The sequence below is a fragment of the Protopterus annectens genome, chromosome 2.part1 (genome assembly GCF_019279795.1).
Source record: "Protopterus annectens isolate FY-2018-M chromosome 2.part1, PAN1.0, whole genome shotgun sequence".
Lineage (NCBI taxonomy): Eukaryota > Metazoa > Chordata > Ceratodontiformes > Protopteridae > Protopterus > Protopterus annectens.
The window spans coordinates 488694831-488713746 of record NC_056729.1 but is presented as its reverse complement, the minus strand read 5'-3'; the positions used below and the strand labels follow the sequence as shown (position 1 = coordinate 488713746).

The 18916-nt window shown below is 39.3% G+C and overlaps 1 protein-coding gene across 2 annotated transcripts in view; it reads right to left on the bottom strand.

The window, feature by feature from the left end:
- Positions 1-18916, bottom strand: part of TBC1D9 (TBC1 domain family member 9) — a 790231-nt gene that overhangs the window by 459982 nt on the left and 311333 nt on the right. For both annotated transcript variants that reach the window (XM_044062283.1, XM_044062284.1), the window contains exon 5: positions 1092-1353. In XM_044062283.1, the coding sequence (XP_043918218.1) occupies positions 1092-1353 (262 nt within the window). The remainder of the gene's footprint in view (positions 1-1091; positions 1354-18916) is intronic.

The window sequence follows — 18916 nt, the reverse complement described above, 5'->3', positions numbered from 1 at the left end:
CTTGCTCCGTTTTCCACTTAGTTTACTGCTGTATATATAAATCTAGTCAAAATAATTGTAGATTAGTGGATGTTATTGTGCCTTCATTGGTGAATAGTTAAGTCAATTGCATAGTATGCTTTTTTATAATTCTGTAAAATACTTCTGGTCTGTAAAAACTTTGTATTGTTATACCTTGTGTTTTTTTTTATGTGGAGCTTTTCTCCCCGGACCTCCACTAACAATGGGCAACTAGCCCAGTCAGATCTTCCCATTAAACAAATATTAAATAACTAAATAAAACAAATATTTAGCATCTCCAGTACAACACATCCCGGTTAACTCAGTACTACATGTTCTAAGCAGTCCATCATATTAATGGGCACTGGAATATGTTATCTGTGTGTGCCTGTTAATACCCACTGCAGTCTGGTGACATGCAAACTGATTCTGTCATGGGAGCAAAATGGTAGCAGTCTTATGTTACTGGTCAAAAGTGAGGAACGTGTCTCAAATGATGAGATGTAATGTTGGGAAGCAATGTTAGGTGTCAGTCTTACTCTCATATTTCCTACTTCTAAATTAACGGGCGGAATCACACACACACGCACATGCACACGCGTGCACACACACACTAAAAACAGTGGAGGCTTTTGTAATTTTAAGGACTGAACTTGCAAAGATAAAAATGTCAAGACTACATGTGCAAATCAGGAAGGAAGATTCTATTTCTCAGGTAAGGAAAGATATGCACAGACAAGAGGGACGGTGACCTTTGCACTCTGCAAGCAACATTTTTTTGTACAAACTGACTGCACAGTTCTGTAATAGCAGTCTTAAAAATTATTATCCAAAACCAAATTCAAACACTGAATCTGACTGCTGGGCCTGGGCCACGTGTGCCTAATTATATATCACTGAAAACTATGCATGCTTTGAAATCTTGCTCTTGATTGTTAACATTTCAAAAGTGTGAGAACTACAGAAGGAGTTTTCCTCGAGGATCTATCTAAACATTTCCAAACAGTCCAACATCTAAAGCATCAACAGCACGTTGTCAAGTGTTAATGCAACAGAAAAAAAAGAATGCAACAGCTGCTCTCAACACTCACCTCTTCAAAGCAGACACCTTTTTGGGGGATTTCTTCTTCAGTTTAGGTAGTGATTTGTCCTGTTCAAAGCCTTCATTATCCAGAAGCTGTCGCATAGCAATGTTGGCAAGTTGTTCCATCAACTTGAATGTTTCATTGATGCTCAAGAAAATAGAAAAATAGTGTTCACGTGATCTTGTGCTCACCTTTATTGTGTCAGGAAAAAGTAAGGTAGCATTTTTCTCAAGTTGTGTAATGTCAACCCATCGAATCACTAACTTTGCTGGAAAACAAATTAAAACATGAATTGTAAAAATATATAAAACTGTTTTAGAAAATTAATCAGCAAAGCTAATAAAGTTCCTAACTGCTTGCAAGTAAGTCAGCATAGCAAAAGAGTAGCATGTTATACATTTACTTCATTTTTCGCCATCTTGTTTGCATTATTGAGAACTTTCACTAGATAGTTACCTCTTTCAGACAGCAGTTTTTTTTCAAGAATGCAATCTTTATAATGGTCTGGCCATTTTACTTTGTTTCTATTTAGTTGTCAAAATTGTTCTTGCTGCACATATTAAAACTCTTGAACTTTGAAATACATTAGACTTTCTAGCCAGAATACAACACTGCGTTTTTGGCAATGAAGATTACAAAGATTGAAAAAAAAAAAAGATTTGCAGGAACTCAGAACAGAAATGAAAGAAAAATAGGAAAAGTAAGTACTCAGCTTGCATAGTACGTGTAAATAAGCATCCAGACTTAAGAGTACTGTGAAATAATGAAGTTTTTCTGCTGTTAAGACAGAAAATGAAAAGACTCTGGGGTTTTCTTAGAAGTTAATGTGGAACTATATCCTACCAGTTAAAGGGGAGTATCCTGCATACTGACGGTCTACTGCCTAAGGATAAATACCCAGAGTCTTGAGAAAACCAGTCAGAACTGATAAGTAACTGATGCTTTATTGAAAAAACATCAAAAACTGTATTGCAGACTACTACTGAATGCTACAGTCAGTTTTCTATTATAATTTCAGGGACGTAAACCTGAATAAAATGAATTCAAAGGCATCTTAACATACCTACTACAGTTATAGTCTTCTGTTCAGCTACTTTCTGTAACTTATACACCGCTAAAGAGACACATGTATCACTTGTATCACAAAGTTCAGTATACTCATGTTAGCAACATACTCAAAGGAGATGATAGGAGTCTTACTTGGCAGCAGTCAAATTTTGAAAAAAAGTTCACCAAATGCATTTCTGAATGCAAGACTGTCTTCTTCCAAAAACAAATAGCTTGAGCATTGGGGGGTGTGGGGGGGGGGGCACAGCCTATCTCAGTACTCAAAGGGTGCAATGTAGATGAGCTGAAAGCTTTGATCAATTGCACTTAGTTTTGGAGGAAATGTGTATTGCACAGTGAGTGCCATTAATTACATAAGTACTGAGCAAGTCCCATATGCTTGGTGCACAACATTATTACCAGTTCTACAGTCCTACTTCTCTGTTGTTTATGGATCTTATATAGGCCTTTATCACACATTCTGTGCATACTACTCTTACAGGTTCATACCTCTTTAAGGATCAGAGCCATAAATGGCTCATGTAGTGCCTGGTGCCATTATCCAGTCTGGCGCAAAAAGAATGTCCTCTTTTAGGACTCAGGAACTCTGTTAAAAACTGTAGCAGGCAGTTCGCACAACTTATGCCACACTCAAAGTGAACAGCTCAAGTGATTCAGTCTTGTAGTCCTGTTCACAAACAGTATTACAGTTTATTTCTGTACTGGCATTCAGAAATGTCAGCACAGAAAAGAATACACATACTGCTTCACTGATCAATCGGCATCCCCTGATAGTGCCTCCAAAACACTTTGCACCCGGAGTGGCTGCCCCTTTTATTCCACCCTAGTTATGCCTCTGTCTGGGATGCCATACCACAAAATCTTATTAACTTTCCAATACTGACACTGTAGTGTGGCATAAGGATGTTTTGGATGAGATATTAAGCCGAGGCATAATCTGTCTGACTTGGTTGTAGGTCAGCTGGATGGATGGAAAAGATCTCATGACACTTATTGAAAAGAGTAGGGATTCTTTAATTAAAACATTACTTACAAACTTACATATTTAAAATGTATACAGTGTACAATTTCCTATTCCTTTCCGTTACTGTCATACAATCATAAATGCCTTACTTTTCATTATTGTGTTAAACTTCTACTTTCATTATCTTTATCTGACCCCCGTTCCCTTTTCATTATCTTTATCTGACCCCCGTTCCCTTTTCATTATCTTTATCTGACCCCCGTTCCCTTTTCATTATCTTTATCTGACCCCCGTTCCCTTTTCATTATCTTTATCTGACCCCCGTTCCCTTTTCCACAACCACCATCTAATTTTTCTTAAAACTGCTGCATCTCCATTTACCATTAAACATGACTTCATTTTGAAAGGGCCACATAACATAAAATAATCTTGTATTTACTAACATATTCCTTATTTTTATGGTTATAATATCCAAGTGGTGAAAGCTGGGGAACTTTTTTGGCTAGGCTTGTATAGGCCCTAGGGCCGATAGCCTAGTACCTACCTATGAACCTATAAATCATATCAATATTCATTTCATTTACCTCCTTGGTATATGAAAGAACTTTTCTTCACATAATTTTTCTCACAGTTTTGCAGCCCTTATACATTGTAAAAAATGTTTTGTAGTTTCTTCTTTAACACAATACATACAAACTCTTTCACTGATTTTGTATATGGCATATTTCCTTTTAGTGGTAATTTATCAATCACTAATCTCCATATAAAATTGACATTCTACCATGCTTTTCACACTTTTATAGCTTTAACTTTTTTCATTTGCAAGCTCATCCCAAGGATTAACACAACAATACTGTATCATGATATTTTCATACCACTCTTTTCTAATTTTTTCATAAATTGGCCATATTTTTTCTTGAGAACATCTCATTTATTCATTTAAACATTTCCTCTTGATCTTTTCAAACATATCTCAATGCTGCTCATATCTACTAAATTTTCACTTTAATAATTTACCCAAAACAACCTTTATACAAATTCAAAGACGAAGGTTGATTAATTCTAAACTACCATCTTCCTTATCCACATAGGACTCCTCTCTTCACCGGATTCAATCTTGAACCCCATAGAGAAGAAAACATTACTTGTAGCAGTTCTTTTTCATAGATCATTGGCAACATATAGACACTAGCTAAATATGCAAACTTTCCCAGTATAGTTGAATTAATCAAATGAACCTTTTTATTAAATGACAGCTTGTATGTTTTCCAAAAACAACAAAGTTCCTTTATTTCATCTATTATCCTATTCCATTGTTTCTCACTTACATATTTACCCCCAAATCTTATTCATAACAGAGATATGCTTTGTCAAAAAATACTCCTCCTGTCTTTACTATATCACCCAGTCCCTAACCTTTCTATTTATTTAAAGTCATGCCTATTATATTTAAACATGGATGTACACAACATATAACTTCTTTCATCCGGAGTTTGTTTCTCGTAACCGATATAATATTATCTGCATAAGTAAACATAACTGGAATTTGCATCCATTCAAAACTAACATATGTACCACCTTTCATATGTAAATTCATATCTCTAACTAATGCAGTCATAACTAATGCAAATAATATGCTACTCACAAGGCATTCCAGGCATATGCCATTCTTTATATTTATTTACTTGCTTAACTATCTATTTACTAAAATTCTTACTTTATTTTTCTTAAATGCAAACAATATACATACATTTTCTCACTGATGTTTTACTTTTCCATATTTGTCCACAAAATCTCATGGTGTACGGTATCAAATGATTTACTTAAATCTCCTATCATAATCTTGGTCTCATCAGTCCTGTTGATAATATCTACAATTTCCCTCACAATTAAAAATAATTCCAAACATCCTTTTCCCTTTAAACAATATACACCATCTTCCATAACATGTTTAATTTTACTTTCCATTCTCTTCCGAATTATTTTGCCTTACAATCTGCATTGCTCAATACTATAGGTCTCCAATGTTCAATGTTTTATCTTCCTTTTCCATACAAACTAAGTCCATGTCTGCATAAACCTTTGTACATGAGACCTTCATGACTTTAAAGTGTTTTTTTTTTCTGCTAATCCATAAAATTCTATTAAAATTGGTATCCTGTTCCATCTTGTCCTAAAAACCTACTGTAAATTAACTTGTCCAATTACTTTATCTAATTCATATAAGGAACTCTTTTCCATTTTTTATCTTCCTTTCTGTTAATTTTTTAACATGCTATTCTTTTTTTTGTACTTTCTGTCTTGAAATATTTTCTTTACATAATTTATTATGATCTTCATAATTTGTTCCAGAGATATTCTTACCTCTCCTGCATCATCTTTAATTTCTCTCATTATACTAGCATTCTATTTAACTATGCTTCACAAATAAGCTGATGCCTCTTCTCTTTTTCCTTGTAAGTAATATCTTTGCTTAAATAATAATTCTTTACTTTTCTCATGATTATTGTCATACATTCTCTGTTCTATCACATATTCTCTATCATTCCTTTCCAAATCCTTTAAAGTATCTATACACACTGTTTTATAATGCATTTCTTTTTTCTGCTTTTCTTACATATGCCTGCCATTCTAAGAAACATTTTTATGTATTTTTCTTTAAAATCTAGCCACTACCAGGACCAGTTTTTATAATACACTCTTGTGGAAATGTAATCTTTCCATATATGGCATACTCATTTTCTTTCTATTCTCATCTCATAATTTCTACTTTATTATTTTTATTCCTTTTCCCAATCTGACATATACCTGATTTTCCTGTATCTCTATCCACATAGCTGAGTGTTTAAAAAGCCTGTTACAAGTGTCTTTACATTACCTACATTGAAACCTTGTGATATATTAAAACATCTATTTCAACATTACATAGACCTTGACTGTATGTCCACAAATTATTATTCCAAATCTTTAATTTGCCAAATTTTATAACTTAAAAAAATGTTCTTAACATAATTTCCTCTCTTCCTCTTTTCCATCTCAAATCACAATTAAAATCTCCTGTTAAATATTTATTTGGCATTTGTTGCCCAGGAAAGTCCAACTGGGTATGAATCCAGTTTTCAGTGGAGGCCCAGGGAGAAAAGCTCCAACATACATAGCTCAGTTAATAAACTACATAATATTATCACATGAAGTACAGTAAAACAAATAACAGAATCTACATACAAGATAAATAAAAGTCAGATCAGTAAATTATACAGTGAATATTGAACAATCACATTATATTCATATCAATTACTATATAGCCCAGAATTTTATGAAATAAAATTTTCCTTTCTTTACTTGCAACATAGGCATACAATGCTAGAATTCTATATACCTGATTATGCTATCTGTGATCTGCCAATATCATTACAAATGGTACAATTAAAATTTTCACTGACTTCCTACAAATACAACCATGCCAGAAGAAAGTTCTTTTCTTAGGTTCTATACTGTATCTCCTCCCCAAAGTTTCTTTGTTTATAAACTTTCTTGTGTCAAAAATCTTACATCATCAAATATTAATATGTAGACATCACACTTACTATACTAATTTAGGCTGCCTATTCTTCTACTTAATGTTTAATACTATTTACATTTACTGAAGAACTCAAATTGTCATTATATCTATGTTGTAGCTTACCAGAAATTTTGTACAGTTGAAGTATTTATCTCATTTGCATTATGCATTTATTTTTTTTCTCTTACACTTATCCCTTTTCCATCTCTTACTCTTGTGACAATAGAATTGTTTTACCGTTCAATATTTTCCAATTTATATCTTCATCTTCCTCATCATTTATTTAAGAACCTTCTTCTATATTGTCTTCCATTTAATTTTTCTCTTTATTCTTATCTTTTTACCCTGATCTTGCTTTTCTACTTCCGCTATCTTTTATTGGGAATTTTTTTTCTCTCTGTATACTGTCCTCACTTGCTTTCTTCTTCTTCATCATTCTTTTTTCTCTAGATTACTATCCATCCATAAATGCCCATTTTTATCATTTCAATTCACACTTTTTTTGCATCATGACCCATTTCCCCACAGATATAACATTTCATTTTATCAAAGGATAATCTTTTCCACAGGGGGAAAAACATGTTTTAAGTTGTCCCCAATATTTTACAACACTCCCGTTACAGTCTACATTTATCATGCTAGGGATATAAACAATTTTTCTTTCTCCATTTTCAGTACAATATGACAGTCCCATCCACCAATCCATAATCCTCCGTTATCATATACTTTACTAATATCCATAACTTCTTTACAAAGTTTGCTTAAATGTCTCTTTAAAGTCTCCTTTTCAACTTAGTTAAAATTTGAACATCCATTTCCTTTTTTCTTTCACTGTGAGGTGATTTAACCACATAAGAGTTGCAAGGATTGCAGTTTTTTTCCTTTTATACTTCCCCCAGTTTCCAGAACAGAAGCAGTCTCAAAAATAATGCCACAAAATATCTCTAAGAATAATAATAAAAGCTCTTACCTCATGAGCCTTCACTCCCAAATGGGACCATTACATTATCCCAAATGTCATATCTGTCCATTTATTTTTCTTCTTTGTTCTGAATTCTTACCATAAATGTTATTGCTGGCATTTCCTTATCTTGGTCATCTCTCATCACTTTGCCTGCAGTTTCCTTAGCAGTCTCTGCATATGATTTCTTTTTTGAGCAGTCTTGCTTTAAAATGGTTTTTGATTCCTCCAATTGGATTTTGTCAATAACTTCACCCCATAAAATAACTTTTCCACTCTCCAACTCACTCTGCAACAATTCACTCAAAATATCATCTCAGAACCCTCCTGACTGGAGGAATGTAATAAAACATTCACAGTTATTTTAAACATTTGCTTCCAATGAAACAAACAGATTTTGATGAAACAGCTCCTCAGAATCCTGTAGAGCTTCATACATTGCACTGATATTCAGTGATGTTTCCCAGCCACTATGGTGCTATGATCAGAGCAAGCTCTCCCCTGATTAGGAGAAGTTCTCCGATGTCCTGACCAAATTTCATGTGGTCGATATGAATACCACCTCAGGCCTCCCCTGAACAGAGGTCATATTTTATACATCTGTAAAATCTAACTTAAGTATATACATATGTAAAATGGGAACCTAATCTGGCAATTAGCACAAAGAAATTAAGGCTATGATCTCTTAGCCAGCTGTTTTCTGTGGTACAGGATTTGATTCACTCAGCCTCTATTTGCCTGTGTGACTCTGAGCAAGTCACTTAATTGGAAAGTACTCTCCAGCTGAGTCAAAAATTAAGGTTCATGTGGATCAGCACTCTACCCTGGTCAGCAAATACAAATAAATGGAGAACAAGGAAACAAAAAAAAAGGCATCTTGTAACAAAATAGTGATGATATCCAATGGTGAAAATGGGCTGCCACAAAAGGATAAAAATGATAACATAAAGCACTGGTGCATTAGTCACAGTCTCAAACTAAATGCAAAGAAATGCATCATCATTCCCTTCGGCACAACTATGTCCCTTCACACTATCAAATCAACAACAATACCCCAGGTATCCACGAAGTGGTAAGGGACCTGGGATCACAAGTTGACTGTGATGTTAACTTCGACCACCATGTGTCTGCTGTAGTAAGGAAAGCTTTCTATGTAGCACACTTTAGTAATTTAGTAAAGGTGTCATCTCAAGAGAAAAACAGGCTATAACCCCTCTATACTCGGCACTTATCTGACCCATAATGGAGCATAATGCCCGGTTCGGCATGTACAGTACAAACCACCTGCAGCAGCTGGAGACACCTCATTGATTTCTAACAGAAAACACCAAGGGGCTCCAGCATGTGCCTTACACAGACTGAATGAAGTCTGTCACTATATTCCATATTGTACATACTTCTTAAGGGATACTATGCCTGGCCTACAAAGCAATCCAAGACCCAAACCTAAAGAACTTGCTGCATATCTGCAACTCAAATGGGATTAAGGCTACCCATTCCAGGAACCTAAATATGGCCTGAATCTTAAATAGGACATGCTGGAGGGGCAGATTTATCTCCCAGTGACTGCCACATCTTTGGAACAGGCTACCAATTCATGTGAAACAGAGCACCTCTATGACACCGCTCAAGAGGAACCTGGACGAGTGGATGAGGCACATAAATTCTTACTGGGGATAGTGCCCACAACCCTCCTGAACATTAATTTTATTTTATTTTCAGTTTGATGACCGGGAAAGTCCACTGGGCCAAGAAGAGCCCGTTTTCAGTGGAGGCACAGGGAGAAAAGCTCCAAGGACATTAACATGAAGGTATATACAGTATATATATATATATATATATATATATATATATATATATATATATATATACAATAATATGATGTACAAAGAATAAATAACAAAATGGTAGTGTACAGATTACATAATTGTTCATAGTTAAGCTTGTGACGCCCATGCCCTGGCCCAGCAATCAAGAAGCCTCAATCCTCACCACTAACACCAGTGAGGGGCATCTCATATAGGAGGAAAGGATAACAAATACACACAGTAAAGTGCAATTTCCCTTAAGAGCACACAGAGATCACAGTCAGTCCAGGGCTGGTCACTCCCTTGCTCTCCAGGACCCCAATAAGACTCCCCACTGGCATAGCTATAGGGTCCAGATCTCAGCCTAGTGGGCAAACCAAAACCTCCAGCACCCTCTCTGTCCAACCAGTGCTTCGTGTCCCTGCCCAAGTAGCTGACACACACAAACTTTGAGAAGAGTTTACACAACCACACAGACACTACTGGGGACGGCTGGCACAGGTTCTCCAGCTATGCCCTTTTTCCCAGACTATATGGTAGTACCAGCTGCCATCACCCACTAATATTTATCAGCTACTCAAAGGCCCTTAAAAGGGCATCCAATTATTACAGTACAATAGTATTATCCAATTGGTAGTATAGCCCAGGGCTAAAGCTATTGAAGTGGCTTTGTACAATTTTATCAAAGGCATACAAGTACTCTAAAGAGCATCACTTCTCTCTACCGAAACAGCCACAGTTGAAAGGGTTTAAAAATACTTAATAACAAATAGTCAAAACACAAGACAATACTTTTTACAGCACAGTGCTAGTCAAGAGTTCAGAGATCACGGAGAAATACTTAAAATAAATCAGTAGTACATTTCTGACATCACAGAAAAACAGTCTAATCTTTCTAGTTTCTAGCTATTTCTAAGAGAAAACACAAGTCTAAGATAAACTTACATATAGAGCAAGACAGTGCTGATGAGTTGGATGGTCAAGACAAAAACACTTAATGCTCTCTGATTCTCTCTGTTTTTAAAATCACATCACATTTCTGGTTCACATTACATCATTCTTTACACTTCCCTGGGTTCCCAGGCTAACAGAATCTACATTTACATTCTTCATCTCTGGGCAGAAACCAGAGCAATAAAGGACATTTATGCATGCAAATCCTGGCCATTAACTCTGGCCTTAAAACAATAGGCAGGATGCCCCACTCTAGACTCACTGGCTCCAAGTCTTAACATCAAAGGGTCACAACATGCTTTACTTGGTCAGTAGAGTGCACTGTTGTTACATATTTTCCAGTTCCACATGTAACTATTTTTACCATTTGAAAAAACAAGCCTGTGGTTTACATTAATATTTACAGATGACAGAATTATCTCCAAAATTCTATCTGGCTAGGCTGCCAGCCTTCATCTAGCTTCACCGAATCTTCACATACCCCCCCCCCCCGGAGAACTCAAGCTAGTTTTTCAAGTGACCCTTGAGAAACGCTGCTTGAGGGAGTTAGGTCTGAGTGTACCTTTATCCCATTCCCTGTCTTGAGAGCCCATCAACACTGGCATTGCTAACTCCACTGCGGTGCTGCACGGACATATCATATGCTTGCAACCAAGGCTCCATCTTAGCAATTTGGTATTTTGCTGGCTGGCTCTGTTTAACCATGTTAGGGGGTTGTGATCTGTCATAACAGTGAATTTCCTCCGATACAGAAGGCTGAAGTTTCTGCAGTGCCCGCACTATGGCTAGAAATTCCTTTTCTACAGCTGCATAGCATTCCTCCCTGGGTTGGAGCCTATGACTGAGATAAACCACTGGGTGCTCTTCCCTCTCTTAAGAAATCTGGCTATGTACAGGCCCCACCCCATGGTTTGAAACTTTGCTGTAATCTGGACTGGCTAACACAGGGGGTCCTCCCAAAGCTTCTTTAAGGTTCTGAAATGCCTGCTCACATGCTGGGGTCCACACTACCTTATCTGGCCTGTTCTTCCTTGTCAGGTCTGTGAGGGGAGCAGCTATGGTACTATAACTGGGGACGAACTTTCTATAGTACCTGCTGTCCCTAAAAATGCCCTCACCTGCTTTTTGCTAACTGGTGCAGGTCATACCTGAATGGCTTCCACTTTGGCAGGTTCTGGCCTTATCTTACCACTCCCCACTCTATGTAATAGGTAGAAGACCTCTGCCATACCCACGTGACATTTGCTCTGCTTAATGGTCAACCCTGCCATCTGTAGTCTGCCCAGCACCTCCCTGACCTGCTGAAGGTGCTCTGGCCAGGAATGGCTGTAGATGGCAATATCATCTAGGTAAGCAAGGGCAAACCCTCCTGCTAGGATATGATCTACAAGACTCTGGAAAGTTGCTGGGGCATTCTTCATCCCAAAGGGCATCTTTGTGAACTCATACAAGCGAAAAGGAGTCACAAAGGCTGACTTCTCTCTAGCACTGGAAGTCAAGGACACCTGCCAGTAACCCTTGGTAAGATCAATGATTGTAAGATACTTAACCCCACCCAGCTGCTCTAGGGCCTCATCTGTCCTAGGCATGGGGTAAGCATCTGAAACTGTGTGACTATTTAATTTCCGGTAGTCCACAAAGAACCTGGTGCTGCCATCCTTCTTTGGCGCCAACACCACTGGGGAGACCCAGTGACTGTTGGACTCTTGAATCACCCCTAGTTCCAACATCTCCTGTACTTCCTCCCTCAGAGTCTGTTGACTCTCTCAGGCACTCTATAAGGGGCCTGTCTAATAGACCTTTTGGGTCCTGTATCCACCTGGTGCTGCCCCAGATGGGTTCACCCTGGTTTCCCAGTGAACATGTCCCCAAATTCCTGCAACACTGCTTGGATTTCTCAAACCTGGGTAGGAGATAGCTGCTGGGACATTGCTACTGCTTCCACTGAAGTGTCAGCCTGAGCCTCACTGAGGAGATCAGTCCCCAGATCTCCCTCAGACTCCTCCTGCAATCCACTGCAAATGCTCAGCACAACGGCCTCCCTATCATAAGGTTTCATCATGTTAACATGGTACAATTTGTGCCCCTGCCTTCTGCCTAGCAGTTCCACCATGTAATTAACATCACTTACCTTTCTTACCACCTTGTAGGGTCCCACCGAAGCTGCTTGCAGTCTGTTGTGTCTGACAGGAATGATAACCATTACCTGCTGCCCCACAGCATACTCTCTAGCTCGAGCATTCCTGTCATACCACACCTTTTTCTGTTGTTGGGATTCTGCCAGGTTCTCCTGGCCAAGCCCATGAGTTCCCGGAGCCTTGACCTGAGGTTTAGGACATATACCACAACAGACTCCTTGTGAGACTCACACTCACCTTCCCACTCATCTCAAATTAAATCTAGAGGTCGCATCACCCTATGCCCATACAGCAACTCAAGGGTCAAAAACCTGTGGATTCCTGGGGAACCTCTCTGTAAGCAAACAGATGGGCCAAATATTTGCCCCACTCCTTCTTAAACTAATCTGCAAATGCCAGTAGCATGGACTTGATTGTAGAGTTTAACCTCTCAACAAGACCATTAGTCTGGGAATGGTAGGGGGTGGTCTTCATGTGCTTCACCCCACAGAACTTCCACAGACAAGCCAGTAGGTCTGACATGAAATTGGCACTGCTGTCAGTCAGTATTTCTTTTGGGAAACCTACCCTGCTGAAACTCTCTAACAATGCATGTGCCACCTTCTCTGCCTCAATGGAGGGTAAAGCCACTGGCTCAGGGTATCGTGTAGCATAATCCACTACCACTAGGATATACCTTTTCTCTGTGGAACTTGGGGTACTTAGAGGACCCACAATATCAATAGCTACCCTCTGAAATGGCTCTTCAATCACAGGCAAAGGCATCAAAGGAGCTCTCACCTTGTCTCCTGCCTTGCCTACCTTTTGGCACTGCTCACAGATCCTGTAGTACCCTGTTACATCTCTGGAGATTCCAGGCCAATAGAATCTCTGCATAATGCACCTCTCTGCAAGTTTTATGCCCATATGACCTTCAAAGGGAACATCATGGGCTATGGCTAGATGCGCCAGATGGTAGGCTCTAGGCACTACCAACTGCTGTACTCTCTCACTTTCTAGCCCTCCCTCAGGGGTCCACTCCCTGTACAGTAACCCTTTGTCCCAGTATATAGATTCACCATTTCCTTGAGATTCAGGTGCCTCTCTTACTACCTGCCTCAGGTCTTGCAATGTAGGGTCTGAGAGCTGAGCCTGTCTCAACTCTCGACTTGTAACCCTTCCCAGCTCCCCTTCCACAGGAGGTCTGGCATCCTCTGATAGCGGTGCCTCACTGTCAGCCTGGGCACTACTACTCACCTCTACCTTTGCAGTCACTCTGTCCAAGGGACCATCAGTACCCCCAAGTAGCTGTGGCTCACCTTCAGTCTCACTGCTACAAGGTAGCTCCCTCCCTGAAATAACTATCTCACCAGTCCTAGCTGCAAGTATGCAGTCTGTCTGGGTCTACCCCAGGCTACCAGACTCACATGCTTGTCTCCTAGCCTGACTGCATGTAACTGCACAAACACATGGTACTGCCTCATCCAAATCCTTCCTGATCAGGACATCTGCAGGATGGTAGTTTGGTACCCTTGTTGTTTCAAAACAACCTACTATTAGCATTTTGTCTTTCCCACTTACTTGCTTCCTCACCTTTTGTTCCCCATCTTGCCTCCGTGGACACCTGTATGCCACATAGCCCCACTGGTTGCATTCATAACATTTAACCCTAGCTCCTGGACGTGTACCTGGACTAGTGGCTTCCCCTGCTACTGGCAGATTCTGTTGTGGCAGTCTGTGCTGCCCACCATGGGTTCCTTTAGACCCATGAGCAGTACTGGGGGTCCCTTTCCTGTGCAGGACTGCCCTGCTTGCCAGGTATAGTTCTCCCTTTTTCCCCAACTCATCTGAAGTAGCACATTGTCTATCAGCTAACCAGATCATCATGTCCTCAGGCAAGTGCTAAGGGCTTGTTCCCTCACCTAAAGTTCTGCCAGCCCTTCAAAAGTGGTGCCCTGACATCCACTCACCCACCTATGGAAATAAGTGCTCAGTTCAGCAACATATTCACACACACTCATCTGTATTGCATCTATGCTCACAAAACTTTTTCCTATACTTTTCAGGTGTTAGCTTAAACAATTCTAACAAGTGATATTTAACAGCAGTACAATCAAAACATGCGTCAGAAATTTTTGACAAAACAGTAACAGCTTTACCATGCAGTAAGGGGGTCAGGAACCGTACCCAGAGCCTTTGGTCAACACCATATTGTTTGCATACCCTCTCAAACATACTAATGAAACATTATCCTCCTCTTTAAACTGTGGAAGAAATTTACTGACTTTTTGTGCTGCTGGGGTCCAGTTACTCCCTTTCCCATTACCTCCATGACTCTGGCAAAGAGTCAGTATCTCCTTCTCATGCTGCCTCTGCCTCTCCTTTTCCTCAGCTTCCAGGTATAGCAGTTTCTCATTCTCCTCAGCTTGCAAATGTTGCAGTTTCCTCCTTGTCCTCACTCACTAGACGCCTTACTCTCTCAGATGCTTCTAGTTCCAAACACCTGGCCTCCAACTCAAGTCTCTTTAGCTCCAGATGGATTTTTAAGTCCTCTGCAGAAAGGCTGAGCTGTACATTCTCAGAGGGTATTATATCTCCACTGTCAATCTGATTGTCCTCCCGGTTGCTGTTTTCTGATGCAGCTGTAACCAAGGCTGCAATCAGGTCTTCCTTAGTCAGGTTTCCATGCACCAGTCCATTAGCCTGACACATCTCCACCAGCTGGCTCCTTCTCAGCTTTCCATACTCCTCTGCTGACATGCTGCCTGCTCACCCTGAATAACTAAGCTAACAAAAGAAATACATTTGTGATCTGAACTCTGAGCATTCACTGTGTGGCTGACAGAGTACAAACCACCTTCAGAGCTCACTGTACACCAGCCACAGGAATTCACTCTACCCACACCACTGCAAGCCAATTAATATTTGACAACCAATTAATATGTGGTGTGGATATCCCACCACTGCCAAACAATTAATATGCGACACCCATGCCCAGGCCCAGAAGTCAAGGAGCCTCAATCCTCACCAATAACACCAGTGAGGGGCGTCTCATATAGGAGGAAAGGATAACAAATACACACAGTAAAGAGCAATTTCTTTTAAGAGCATACAGAGATCACAGTCAGTCCGGGACTGGTCGCTCCCTTGCTCTCCAGGTCCCCAATAAGACTCCCAACTGGCACAGCTATAGGGTCCAGATCTCAGCCTAGTGGACAAGCTAAAACCTCCAGCACCCTCTCTGTCCAACCAGTGTTTAATGTCCCTGCCCAAGTAGCTAAAACACACACAAACACACTTTGAGAAGAGTTTATACAACCACACAGACACTCCTGGGGAAGGCTGGCACAGGTTCTCCAGCTGTGCCCCTTTTTACCAGACTATACAGTAGTACCAGCTGCCACCACCCACTAATATTTATCAGCTACTCAAAGGCCCTTAAAAGGGTGTACAATTATTACTGTGCAATATTATTATCCAATTGATAGTATAGCTCAGGGCTAAAGCTACTGAAGTGGCTTTGTACAATTTTACCAAAGGCATGTAAGTACTCTAAAGAGCTTAAATTATCTCTACAAAAACAGCCACAGCTGAAAGGGTTTAAAAACATTTAATAACAAATAGTCAAAACACAAGACAATACTTTTTACTACACAGTGCTAGTCAAGAGTTCAGAGATCACAGAGAAATACTTAAAATAATTCAGTAGTACAGTTCTGACATCACAGAAAAACACTTAGAAATAGCTAGAAACTAGAAAGATTAGACTAAGAGAAAACACAAGTCTAAGATAAACTTACACACAGAGCAAGACCGTGCTGATGCATTGGATGGTCAAGAAAAAATGCTTAATGCTCTCTGATTCTCTCTGTTTGTAAAATCACATTCCTTCACTAACAGAAACTACATTTACATTCTTCACCTCTGGGCAGAAACCAGAGCAATAAAGGACATTTATGCATGCAAATTCTGGCCATTAACTCTGGCCTTAAAACAATAAGCAGGATGCCCCACTCTAGACTCACTGGCTCTGAGTCCTAACATCAAAGGGTCACAACATGCTTTACTTGGTCAGCACAGTGCACGGTTACATTTTTTCTAGTTCCACATGTAACACTATTTTTACCATTTAAGACAACAAGCATGTGGTTTAAATTAATATTTGCAGATGGCAGAATTATCTCCAAAATTCTATCTGGCTAGGCTGGCAGCCTTCATCTATCTTCACCCAATCTTCACAAAGCTAAATAAACATTAGGAGAACATTTTTGTTTTGTGCAGTTAGAGATTAGGATGAGTAGAAGGTTGCTAGGTGGTGAGAAAAAGGTTGGGGCGACAGGAAAGTAGTAGGAGATGAGCAAGAACATATCCAGTTTGTAGAAAGGTGGGAGTGTAGAAGGGATTTGGATTTGGCCATTGGGCAGGGGGATTCATGACTAAATGCAATCTTGGGTATTGACTAGCATTTTATGGTATTACATTGGGATGAAACAACTAGGCTTAAAATGACCTCCGGGTCGATAGCCTAGTAATCTCCTATGATCCTATGTGTGTGTAATGTATAATACATACCTATACATACCCACACACCCAGACACATGCATGTACACATACGATTATAGGAGGTCACTAGGCTATCGACACAAAGATAATTTCAAGCCTAGCCATTTCATCCCAATGTAATACCATAGTTACTCTAGTCAATACCTAGGATTTTACTTACTAATGATTGCCCATGTCCAGGAGGGTTGTGGGCGCTATCCCTGGTTTATATTTAGGGTTCTCCATTCACTCATCCAGGTTCCTTTTGAACAGTGTCAGAGGTGCTCTGCTTCACATGACACTGTTTGAAAGGAACCTAGATGACACTGTGACATAGTGGCAGAGTTGCTGTTTTGATACATCAGAAATGCTCTGTATTGCATTATAAATGCTGCATATGTATGCTATATACCACAGTAATAACCCTGTAAGCAGCATGTATACTTAGTATCAAATGGTAATGACTTAAGCAAATCACTTAAGAAATGTTGTTGAAAGAGAAGCTCACAATGGCAGAGATATTTTACCCTCACAGAAGAGGTAGTCTGATCTGATTTAGGAGACTCATGATAAATCCTAACTACAGAAAACTGTGAAACTCCAGAAGAAAGTCCTCTGAATGCATTAAAGGAGTAAAAGAAAAAAGCACATGAATGGGTTTACACTAATCTGGCTTGAAATACTAAACAGTTCTGCTCTAATTAAAAAACAATGGCTTCAATACGACTGGAGTTTGCAAGTTTTGAATTATGAACTGTGACTTGCTTAAAACCTCATTGTGCAAAAGTGAACTTTAATTTTACATTTCACTATACATAAAATGTACTTAAACCAAATAAAGTGCCTCTAGTGACTTATGCTTGCTACACTGGTGGCTGCAGTGGGCACATTGTTGTCTATATATACCAGATTAGAATGTTTTTCCCATTCCTACATTGCAGCTTGCAATTGCAAGAACATTTCATGGGTTCATACATTCATAGGAGATTACTAGGCTAATGGCTTAACAGCCTTTACAAGACTAGCCAATATAACCCACTTATACCCAATATATGGCCCCTACAGGCAAGAAGATGTCATGGATTTGTGCCTATACACTGAGTATCTTACAGACTGGCCCTGTCCATAAGGGACATAGGCATTACCACAGGTGTGAATTTGCAATTCCCCATTCATTGATCCAAACTGTGTTTGAAGAGGGCAAGGGAAAGGCTCTGATTAATGTGAATAGGAAGCCAGTTCCAAACAAGGGGCAATCTCTGACACACATATGTCTCTCCAGTATGTTTTATTTGAGTTGCTGACTAAATTAAGATCCCTAGATCGGTTGACCCTCATGCTGTTTGACTTGCGGATGTGTAGCAGCTCCATCAGGGCTGGATCTGTGAATGCCTTGTAGGTAAGGCATATGTCAGTTCTTAATAGGGATCTACTTCAGAAAATCAAAGTTTCCAAACTTCAAACTTCAAGTGGCAGAGAACATATGATCGAAGTTTTGAAACTTCAAAAACATAATTAAAAAAATAAAAACAAAACATCAATGTTATGGTCACGGACGTTTCAAGTTCAAATTTTGAAACTTCAAGCTTCTGAAGGGAATCCCTTAATAGTCGGTAGGAGACCGAATAAAAGGATAGGGCTTTTAGTCTATCCGTACAGGACATACTGTTTATACCCTGCATGTTCTTTGTGAGGAACCTTTGAGATCCCTCCAGCTGATGTAAATGCCTACTTAAGTACATGCCAAATGGTGCATTACACTTAATTATTCGTCTAATGAGGGATGAGTACAGTGGGACTAGAATTTCCTTGGATCTGGATGTGATACCTTTACTTATATGTTGTGCCATATAGA